General features: G+C 33.2%; 1 protein-coding gene across 1 annotated transcript; it reads left to right on the top strand.

Moving 5' to 3' along the window:
* Positions 1-498: 498 nt before the first annotated feature.
* On the top strand, positions 499-12018 carry LOC142354959 (uncharacterized). The gene is made up of 3 exons (XM_075407291.1): positions 499-899; positions 2323-2400; positions 11380-12018. Exons 1-3 carry the CDS (start codon positions 863-865, stop codon positions 11907-11909), a joined length of 645 nt encoding a protein of 214 aa, XP_075263406.1. The 5' UTR covers positions 499-862; the 3' UTR covers positions 11910-12018.
* The last annotated feature ends 342 nt before the right edge of the window (positions 12019-12360 follow it).

The raw sequence follows: 12360 nt of genomic DNA, 5'->3' as shown, positions 1-12360 counted from the left end.
GTGGGTCCACATCCAGAGAATTGGCCATCTCACAGGCAACCAAACAATTTTTTCGAAGTTATGAATTTAATAAATACTACACAAATGGTTATTGTTAATAATAAAAATGATGTTTATGTCGCAATAGTGATGCACATTATTTAGTTTACTTCAGTGATAAAGATGAAAGTAACTAGTATAACGTGCAGTTAGAAAAACAGAAAACCACCAATTTCTACGTAAATATTTAATTTCTACGTAAATACTTAATTTCTACGTAAATACTTAATTTCTACGTAAATACTACAAAACAGCAGCTAAAATTGACAAAACTAGTTTATTCAAAGCGTACTTTGCCAAATTTGTAATTAAAGAATCCGTTTAAAACAGATATTACATGCATATATTCATGGGCACATGTGTTTCCGCTAGAACGCATTTTTTGACTGCACACATAATAACAATAAAGTGCTTCAATCTAATAATGAAATCAGTGTCTGTATGTTTTAGCCATTTTGTTGTTTATTCTTAAAATAGTTTGTGGCTGTGTCTGCATCATGTCCCGAACTTACTTCGATTGCATCTTTTCATAAACACAAACAATTATCAAGTTATTTTCTTTGCTTAGAATTGTAACAAACAGTTCCTTTCTCACCTGAGCAAACGAAAGACTACTTAAAAGAAAAACTGAAACCACTAATATCTGCTCGTATATTTTTACCTATGTCCCAAATTGACATTGAACACATCATCAAAACTTTTGAAGAACGAACTTTCGAGGCTTAGTTTTTATTATCTTCTGATACAAACTTAATCTAACACAGCATCTTTTTTATTGGTGCTACCCAACAGTCTACTCATTTGAAAATTTAAATTTCTGACAATGAACGACGCACCAAACAATGAAAACCCAACCGCAAGTTAGTGATTTCTCCTTTTCTAATACTTCTATTACTCTCCTGACAATTTTCCTAGAATAAGGCGTAGTTTTTGTTAATAATAAAACCCACAAGCATCTGTTTCCATTTTCATTTTTTTCAGTTTTTCAGTGAAAAGAAAGACTCCTTGTTTTGTGCTATACTTTTTTTTAGCCAGATTATCCATTTTTCCATAAAATGTACATTAACAGAGATTTGAAAAAAGTAAGCATTATTGAGTCATCCAATTTTGACTTCATTTTCAAAAATGCTGATCAGGTCTCAGAAACTGAATTGTTACTCAACCTGTTACTCATCTATTAAAAATAAACTATAAAATTTCAAAATTCAAATTTTCTTATTTAAGGATCATATATGATTTCAAACTGTCCATACTTCATCTCTTAGTACGATCCTAGTATGAAACCAAAAATATCATAAATGATATATGTATGATAACCAAGAAGTCATATGTGATCCTAGTATGATTCCCATTGAATCATAAAGAACCTTAATTCACACTGAATATGTTATTTTTAAAAAGTGCATTCAGTTTTTACTAGAGAAATAAACTGGGTCACTGCCTACATGATCTGAGACTCAAGTCCAGGTATCTATATGACTAAAGTTTTCTTATTCTCTGGAGCCATTTTATACCTAAAAATGCTCATTCATTAGAAAGGTGCAATTTCTTGCATTGAATATTAAATCAATTTCTAGATACGTATAAAAATCAAAATCATTGTTTTAGTGCACGCAATTAGTCATATGTGGACTGCAAATTCAATATAAAAATTTAAATGCTCTCTAACTTTATTATACGGGAATTCTTGCCATCAGTGAATGTTTTTTTTTGGACCATCTATGACCATGTATGATTTTCGCGAACTTTTTTCAATTTCTATCGAAAATGAAAACAATACAATTTTTCGGCTTATCATTTGTTATGTATTATTCTTTTATGATTTTCAAGAAATCATATATGATCTTTGTATGACTACTAAGAAATTATACTAGTCATATATGACATAGTATGATTACTAAGAATCATATATGACCTAGCATGAAATCAAAGAAAATTGTACCACCAATGACCCTTGGAAATTTTTAACTGAGATTAATACATTCTATTGCCTGAAAGGTTTTTTTTGCAAAACCAATAAAAATTGATTTAAATATTAATTTTAGGGTTCAAAGAAATTGAGCGGCCTTTGTTATATTGAAGACCTCTAAGTTGTTATGCACAGCCACAGTTATAGAAGAGGTGCCAATACGTAATCATTCCCAAATCCGGTGGATTGGAACAATTGGTGAGACGATCCCGATTGAATATTAATTATACATTGACGGAAATGATCCGAAAAAATAAGTGGGTTTGTTTTTGATTGAGTTGTTAAGAATAAATGAATTTTTCGTTTCATTTTAGATGATGAGACTGTTGTGCGCGAAGAGTTTGGGCCTCACTCGTTTGCTCATGCTTCGGATTATTGTGATTCTGGTCCAAGTAAGTACTTCAATCACTATATAATTAAGCTTATGAGTAAACAATATAACAAACCACAAACTCAGTTCTCACTCTTTTGCTGGTACAAGGTCAACAGGAAAAAATGGCAAAATGCAATTTCAGTTATTCTTACAACGATTCTTGTCAACCTCTGCTCAATGTCTCATAACTATCGGTGTTGTCTCTGATCATTAACGACGCTGCCCGTGTTGAGAAATTCTTCGGATTTAAACATAAGAAATCGTCGGTTTTCGTCGCTTTTTCTTCGCCAAAACTGATCAAAGCCCTTACGTTTTTTTCGTCGGTATTTTAACGTAAGAATCGTCGGTTTTTGCCATTCTAAAAATCTCACAAACCGGACAGTCCCTGCCAGGATTCGAACCTGGGACCCCGTATATTACTAGCCACCTTCTCCTCCACTGCACCACTTGTCACTTAGTTTTACTCTATTTCTTTTGTATTTAAAACAAATTGAGACTGACAATACCGACAAAAAACGACGATAATCGACACTTCTTACTGCCAAAACCGACAATACCGACGAAAACTACGCTAATCGACACTTCTTACATCAAATACCGACAATACCGACGAAAACGTGGATAATCGACATTTCCTACATAAAAAACCGACGAAATTGACAAAAGTCGACCAAAAACGACAGTTCTTGCTTCGATTTCGTCGCAATTTCTCAACCCGGGTGTAGCTGATAACAAATTTTTCTCTTAAGACAAAGTTTTGGTATCACAGTTTCTGACAAAAATGTTGATCAAAAATTGAAAACGCTGGTTCACCCACCAGCACCGAGCTTGGCGGTAGAAATTTTGTATGACAGCGTGAACAATGGGTTTAGATTAAGACACCATTTTGCATTGCAGCTTTTGATAAAAACTATTTTAGACAAAAGCTGCAATGCTTGATTTTATTTCTCCTTCTTTAATAAGTGGATGGCATTTACAAATGAAGACCATAAAACAAGACCTTAAAAATGTATGAGGCGAATAATTATAGCGTGGATTTTTTTCGATATCTCGCCTGCCAATAGTTTAGTTTGCAGTTTGATAACGAGAAAATTAGTCAAAATATAGGGTAATATTTTTGAAGGGAATGGGTATTGAATCATCGTAATAAAAAAACTATCATAGAAATAGTGAGCTGCAAAAATGAGCTGTTACTGGCCTCCTTGCGGTTTCTTACAAGCCAAAAAATTGGATTGTAAGGTTTTCTTTCCTTTTTTTTGTAAGATGTGATCACTCAAACGGCATAAACAAGTAAAACCCAGTGCAAATGAACATTGATTACAGTCAATAGACTTTAAAAGTCTTTTAAATATATAGCCTCACGTAGCTGCTCAGAAGGCCTGCAACTAATGTGAAAGGCTTGTTTTTAATTTGAGCTAAAAATGTACACTAATTATTTATTCGCATGTTTTCAAGTTTTTCTGTTAAATTATTCTTCGATTGGCACTGGTTTTAGTCCCCAGAGGTCTGCACAGATTAGATTTTATCAAGCCTCTACATTGAACATTTCCTTTAAACTCAAAACTGCTTAGGGTATTGGGTTTTCTAATTTTAAAAAGTTTTTCAATTTTTGAGTTCGTCGACAGTTAGAAGCCAATCAAAATTTTCCATGGCCTGGAATTTGGGTATGGGGTAGATGTCGACAGCACTGCTTTTGAAGATATTTGCGTCAAGAGCATTTTAAATTTGGTATTTTTTTTAAAAAAAAGATTGCGTTAAGAGTTTTTGATTTATTTGATATGTCTTTATGTTTTTCAGTTGTTTTTGCTTCTCTTTTTCTATTAGGTTTCAATCTTTTTTTTAGAAAAAAACTGCTATTGATTTTTTGTTGGTGTCAAAAAGTTTGAGAAATTAGCGGTGATTTCTTTTATATTTTAATCATATTTCTTGATACATTTTGATATTTTCGTAATGTTCAGCTAAACTTTTTTGAGCTTGGATGGGTTAAAGGGGTTCTTTGCATCAACTTTAGCAATACAATATTGGTTTCAGAGATATATACAACAAGAATTTGAAGCATAATTTTATTTTAAATTGTTTGAGCTAAGTTTCATTGACAATATCTGAGCGCTATTTTGTTCTTTCTCGTTTTGTTACTTTTCGTAATAAATTTAGGTATTCAGAACGCTGATGTCAAAGTTTTACAATTCAATTGACATTAGCGCTCAATCTTTCTATTAAATATGTAAGATAGTTTTCATCTCTTTGGCTCCTCTTGTTCACTTTTCAATTCTCGTATTGTATATCCTGGTGTGCCCTAATATGTTTTTTTTTATAATTTAAAGAATTTGAATTGTATTGGGGCGCTGTCTTTTTTTAAGATCTGTTCACACACTTTCATCATTTTTGAGTCAAATTGGAGTAGTGATTTTGGTCACACCGAAACAGGAAGTGAAGCGAAAACGCGAGTGGTTTTGCGGCGTAAAATTTTTTCGCTCTAATTTTAAAGCAGAGTGAGAAAACGGTGTTTGAACGCTTTCTCGCCAGTCATTTTTTGTTCAAATGCGACAATTTGACTCTGATTTTACTGTTTATTTTTGGATCGGATTTTTTTAAGTGGCTTTCCCAGTCGATTCATAGTTCATTCTAGTCCTATTTTTTTTTGTTTCGACCAAATGTCCATTTCTCGCTAGTGGTTTTTTGGCCACATGCGGCATTTTGACATTGATTTTCTGTTTTTTATCTGATATTTTTAGAAATGGTTTTCCCAATTCACTCATAGTCCGTTCTAGGTCTAGTTTTTTGTTCTGTCACTGAAAATTTTTTGAATTTTACGTCAAGACTTGTCCTGTTATGTTTTTTACTTCGTCATCAAGATTTTTGACACAACCAATCGATGTCACGATTGCTCCAAAACTGCCCTCTGTTCATTTGATCATGCAATTTTAATTGACTAGCGTGATTAAAGTGATATTTTACTCTTAAAGAAGAGATTAATTTTTTGTTAAAAATAATCACTTCTTGCTTGATTAAAAATTTGGTCACAAGCAACTTCAGCGTTCTCAAAAATAACAAACTCACTTTCAAAAAGTTTTTTCTTAGCGGTACTTATAGAAGAAAAAGTCAACTTAGTGCATGTCACTCTAATTGAATGTTGCTGTAGATCTGCTATTATAAGCAGCTATATATTTTTCAGATAATATATAAAACATCTCCGCAATTAATTAAAAGTTTCTTTTTCGTCTTTTCCTAAATACATTTTTTTTACATTGGAGACCACCAAAGCAATTGCAGTTATCAAAAGTCTGGTAATCTGACAGTTGTGATTAAAAGAAGTTCAACTAATTAAACTAAACCCCGGATAAAAAAATTAGTTTACTTATAAGTTTTTACTTTTGTATATTCTTGCAGGCATAAAATTATAATTTTTGTAAGATGTATGTTGGAAAAATTTGTGCTATGCTCTGTCTCGCATTAGCCTTTTTGTTTAAATGTGCTATAAGTCAGATTCATAAGTTTTAAGATTAAGTTTTTTGCTTTAATAAGCAGTTGTACTGTTGCCTACCGGAAGTCATGAAAAATGTGAATTGTTTACCTTAACCTCTCTCAGTTTAAAATTAACCAATTTTGTACTTATAACTATTTTTTTTAAAATGAGAGCTTTTGAAATGAGAGATTTCGATTAACCTAAAGAAAAATATTGTAGCCATAGACCGAAACAAGTTTTTTTGTATTTATCCAGTAAAATAATTAGTGTTTGATAAACATAGGAAATTTCTTTTTAAACGATCTATAGAAGAAAACATTTGTCTATTATATTCCTTCATCGCCGGTCCGCAAGCCAGAAAATAAGGGAAGTGGTAAGTGAAACGTAAATTTTATTAGAAAATTTCCGCAAAATCAATTTTAAAGTCAAGGAAAAGTCTTATGCTGGGCCGAGAAAAAACATTAGCCACAATGAAAACGTTTGTCAATTATTTCCGCTTCCAAAATTTCTATCTAGCTTTTTTCAAAAAATTTTAGATTTGTGATTGAGTACTAGTTCTTCAGTATCACCAAAGATGAAGAAGTACACATGTTGAGTACACTCATGATGAGACTTTTGCTGGACTCACAATTTGACAACATTTCAACCCATTTTTTTCTGTATTTAAATGTTTAAACCGCAGAAAAATTTTTGCAAAACTATTGCAAACTTTATAAACTTGAATCAATGTTTAAAATTGTGGCAAACAAGTTAGTGAGCGGGGTTGCGATGTCATCTCAAAAAAAGCAAAAGTTGTGATGATTTAGGGTGAAAAATTTCCGGCTAAAGTAATATTTTTACTGCAATCAATTAGGAGGCCTTTTTTGGCAGACAAAAAAAATCTTAAAAAATTTGACCTCATTTATGAGCAACATATATCTGCTGTTTGGCGGATCATTGCACTTGTTGAATGTTTCGAAAAATGGAGAACCACTGTAAGATTAATACTTTCGGAATTTGGCAATGCGTTAATTGTATGCATCAAAAATAACGATGAAACGCCAATTGCAATTTAAAAATTCACCGAATATCACAGCAATGGAATGTATCACAAACAGACAGATAACCTGCAAAACGAAAACAAAGCCGTTGCACACACAATCAATTCACCCGCGTTATGATGAAAGCCAAAAAAAGAAAATATCAAAAAACGACAAGCTGGGTTAATAATACTGAAGAGGGACAACAGTCGAATCAAAATTAAATAAGTTTGGATAGTAAATTTGATGAACAGTAGGATTTCATCTCCAATTCTGGACCTGAATTATAAAAATTGCATTAGGATTTTTACTATGGCCAGAGTTCTGATCAAGGCACCTTTTTTACATTTCATAGCAAAATTCATAGTAAAGTTCTGAATTTAGTATGAACATAAAAAACTTAAATTCTCTATTTATCATGGGACATTTCACGTTTCACATATCAAGTTTCACGCTTCACATTACAAACACTGGCAAGTTTTACGTTTCACTAGCATGTACAATCCTCCTCGCCGCATCTCCTACACACCTCCTCGCCGCTCATTTCCTTTTTTGGATTCTGAAGTGAAACACGTCCTCACGGTTGTCACTGAACGTTTTCTATCATCACTCATTGGAGCATATGGACCCGAGACTACATCACCCGCCGCCATCCCCATGTGCCACTGTCCCGACGTAAACACAGATATTATAGAAATCCAACAAAGATCAAATCAAAATTTCCAGATGGCAAGGAAGAACGGCGTGGGAGAGGGGTGGATGTGCCGTCAAAATTCTTGGCAAACAATTCTAATGTCAAAGTACAGATCAAGTTCAGCGCAGCGCTATTAAGTGTTTCACATTGGCTAAAATCTTGTTTCAAGTCTGATAATGGTCTTTCGAAATTGCGATTGTCGTTGATAACTAAAAATTTGGGTTGAATTCGGTCTGAACATAATGCAAGGTAACTTTACCCTTGGGACACTGTGATTTAGCATTCATTTAACGTTTTACTATTGGAATATAATGAATCAGTACTGATTGACTATGGAACTCGGGTCCTATGGCACTCTATGTCCAATAAAATACAAAGGAATTATTTTTTTCTAATTTCTGGAAAAATTGAAAACGTCAGATGAAGGCCATGAAACAAAACAGAAAGTATTCAAATCATTTGTTACGAATTGTTTACAGAGTAAAATTTGAGAGAACAAAAAATTAGCATCAACCGCGAAAACGAAATTTTGAAAAGCCCGTTATTTAATTATCAAATCGCAAAAATACTTTTATTGATTCCAAACAAAATATTTTAAGGTCTCAAAGCTAACTCAATCTTTACACTGAATCTCCCTGACATTGTATTTTTAAAAACAGAAGTACGGATGTACAGTCCCACCGAGATTTAAAACAAGGCAAGTGATTTATCGGATATGTGGGACCAGAATGATAAATTATTTCATCTTGATAGATGTCTACCCCAATTTTGTCGTTCTTCAGTTCATGCTTGATGTTTTTCCTCAATGTAAATTTGGTTAATCATACCGCTCTGCAAAGATTTTCATGTTGCCTATTTTCTAGATTCTACGGATCAAATCACAAAATGCACTTCGTGACTCGATGTTAATCGCACAAACTAACTGTCAAGGTTGTACTTTTTTAAATCCAAATAGAGATATAGTAATACAAATAGAGAGAATTTAATAATATAAATAGAGATGTATATAGAGTTAAAAAAGCTCCGAATACAAGGAGTCTAAATTTGAATAGTGGATTTGTACAGCGTAACCATTAAGCGAAATCTGCATATAATTTCGTATCACAAAACAGATAAAAACATTCCTTAACCTGAGTTCTTAGGACACGAAATTTGAAAACAAAACAGCTATCGCAGCTGGAGTAAATTGCCACACTACTTGATTGAACGAAACTGGGTAGCTGAATGGTTTTCTTTTCCTCAACCACAAAGAATACGCTTTCAGTTGTTTCTTTTTTAAATTCAGAACAATGCTAATTTCAAAAGCAATTTTTATTTTTTATTGAGTAGCAATATTTCCAAAAAACAAGAAGTAAGAAATTTGTCAGCTCTCAAGTTAAAAGATGTATTGCAGCCTTTGTATATTGCCACATTACCTGGCTGAAAGAAAATAGGTAGCTGAATTTTAATAGTTTTTCCCATGTGCTACGATCAAAATGTATAGTTTTCCAGTTGTTTGCGCTTTTGAGTCCACCACGCACGAGGACAAGGTTTTGGGTCGAGTAAAAGTGCAGCCTGATTAATTTCCATATTTGGTTCAAAATTATTTGGGTTGAGCACGGTTTTTTTATACCACCGTTAGCCGAGCATGAATTTTTGTCAAGTCGAGGTGAAATGTTTGTTGTTTTACCTAGGTTGATGAATCCCTTGTACAATGTCACAACAATCTTGATATGGTTTTTTTATGCTATTATGCTATGCTACCTCATAACGCCTTTGTCAACTAAAAGACAATGATATGATACTTTTGATTCTAACTACCTTATCAATTTGATCGAATCTGATATTGGCGGGCTTTTGACTGATAGAAAAACGTTGAAGAAACGAGAAGTGTTTATATAATGCAAAATCTTATCTTTTTTTCAATCAATAGCTAGGATGATTCTGATCACAGCTGTTACTCTATCTAAATACATCTGCACTTTATCAAAAATATAAACCTTCTAACACAACGTACTCCTTCTCTCAGGGGTGTTTTATAATACAAATTGCCAATAGTTAAACCGGGTACAATTTTTTTTGTTTATTTTATGAGCTAATTTACTGTTAATGACATAAATTAGGCCATCATTTCTACTAGTGAACCATGAGAAATTTGCAGGGTTATTCAATCATTAGAACCTGCCCTATGCCTGTCCAAATTTTTGAAATTCAGTTACGAGTTTTTTTCACAATTTTTTCAATGAGAATCAAAAATTGTCATTTTTTTTGACAGATAAAACTGAACAACTTCTAGTTTTTCAAATTAGCACAATAAGAGGCAGAAGGTAGTTAAATTTATTTGCTAACCAAAATTGAAGCTCTGATTAAAGAAATTATTGGGGCTTTTGTTTGTTACTAAATTTTTCTCATTATTTGAATTTTAAGGAAATATGATTAGTCGGGCTGCTCAAGCTGTTCAGGCTGCTAATACAGGCTGGTGATAAACACAGGCAGGTCAAAAATGGATTGTAAAATTTGTTTCTCAATAGTTCGCATAGTGACATTTCACTGAATTTTGATCTAGACAGTCTGTTTTCATGGGCAATTACGTACGTAGAAATGCAATCCGTGGCATTAATACCTATTTCAAAAGGTATAAAACTGAGTACTTGATTAAAACTGCTGTACTAAAATTGCTTAGCTGGGTTGCAATAACCAAAATGTTTGCTTAGCCTGGTTGTGATTGATAACAATCAAGAAATGTGATAACTTAGGTTAAGATTTTTTTTACAGCAAAAAAACTAATTTTTATAGCAATAAAGAAAGCTTTTGTGGCAAAACGAAAACAAATGTTCAATGCATCCCTTCCATTGTGCTATCTTTAAATTTATGTTGATTTTCTATGAAGTTAATATCGTAAGATTTGCGTTAAATTTTGATGGAGAACGATCAAAGTAAAAATATGCGTTTGAACCTCGATCTAACTCCAGCCAATATCAGAACTGTGCACGTCTAATTGTAAATTTTATATGAGTAGTGATCCAGATATGCCACTTCATACACTCATCAGTCTTCAAGTCTTAGTTCATCATCTGCACGTCTAAATGAAACTCTTGGACCTGCAAGTCGAATGGCACGTCTTGGCAATGATGTGCAAAATAATGAAATCTGGGCCAAGACTTGCATTTAGACTTGCAAGTCAGAGATAAGACTTGACAACTCTAAAACAACGTCTCAATCTCAGCCAAAATAGGAGACATACTTCCGGAAAACGTGAACATTAGCGTTATACTAGACAACACTACGTTTTAAAAAGAGTTTAATTTGGGTTTTTTTGTCGTTTTTTGATTTGAATAGATAAACAATAAATTTGGGACAACCAAAGCCTTATTACCAAGAACCACCCCAGCTTATGAGGCCAAGGAAAAGAAGAAGACTAAACATAATTGATTTTACCCTTAAGCTTAACCACTAATTCATTAAGTTTTAACATCTCTCCATAGAACTCAGTCATTCGTTCAAAGAGAAAACTTTTTCACAAAGCTAAGCGTCACTATTAAACTTTTGTCGCAAGTTTAGTGAAAAAATCTTGCTGAATGCGTTTAAGCAAAAATATTCACGGTTGCCGCTGTATTCCGTATTTCTTACATAATTTTCATAACATCTACTGGAAATGAGATTTTAAAAAAGGTTTCGTGTTTATTGCTTTTTTGATGCAAACAATTATTACTTTTGATTTAGATATAAAGCGTTCAGTGTTAATCTAATCAAATTTTTTATTTTATATTTCTGAATACCCCCATGAGGACACAAGCCCAGATCTCTTAACTTAAAATGACCCACTTTTGCTGCTTTTAGGTTGGGATTGCAACGCAGATTCGATCTACGGTATCGCTATTCTTAAAGAAGATCTCAAAAGGCAGCTAGGTTCCCGAGTTGAGAAGATCGAATCAGCTCGAAATCTTTTTGAGAGCGTTCAGTCCATCCTCAACAAACCCGAAGTTGAAGAACACCCAGACACTTTGGAGGCACTAAAACTTCTTCAAAAAGATATTCTGGAAAAATTTCTTACAAGTGTTGATTCCTTTAAAAGTTTCGTATTTGATCTTATAGATGGCAAATGCGTGAAAACTCTCAATCTGTTGCACAATTTTATGAGTTTCCTAGAAATTATTGAATCGCCAATTACTTCTATCGGATACTTCACGGGCCACGTCAACTACAAGATTCTAACTCTACAATACGAACGAGCCAATAATTATCCACACCGAAGTCTAGATATTGATAATTCAGAAATCGAGCTGTTGCTGGCGATGGGAGAAAAAATAAAACGAGCAACTGAGAAAATAGTTGGAAACTATTATGAGAGCATTTTTTGGGGAGTTTAGATTAGTGGTATTTAAAATGCGATTATGAGAACTAAAATTAATCTTGTGGTATCAGACAAGGAGGTTGTTTCCCTTTCTTGGAAAATTTCAAATTAAAATTTTCATTGTATGGGGAAACGACAACCAAGAATGAAGTCCCATTTTGCTAAAAGGAAGATGATAACAACAAAACAAGGAGGCTTCGTTATAAGCGATCGAGCAGAATGTTCCGATCCCATTCATCCACATTCTTGGCTTAAGTATCTATCAAATCAAGCAAAGAAAGAGAAAACAAAAAATGAGCTGATCATACCTCAAAATTTGAAAAAAAAAATTGTATTCTCAAATAAGTACTGGCCGTTACGTCGCCAATCCTACAAATCAGTGTTGTTTGCGCTTGCGAATATGAGTGCAGACGTTTTGTCGCCACTTCTCTCGTGGAAGAAAACTGGTTAGTTGAAGGACAACAGTA

This window comes from Convolutriloba macropyga, unplaced genomic scaffold (assembly GCF_964194025.1).
Source record: "Convolutriloba macropyga unplaced genomic scaffold, txConMacr16.3 SCAFFOLD_2222, whole genome shotgun sequence".
NCBI lineage: Eukaryota > Metazoa > Xenacoelomorpha > Acoela > Convolutidae > Convolutriloba > Convolutriloba macropyga.
The sequence above is the reverse complement of the archived record's forward strand: the minus strand, read 5'-3'. Positions and strand labels throughout refer to the sequence as shown.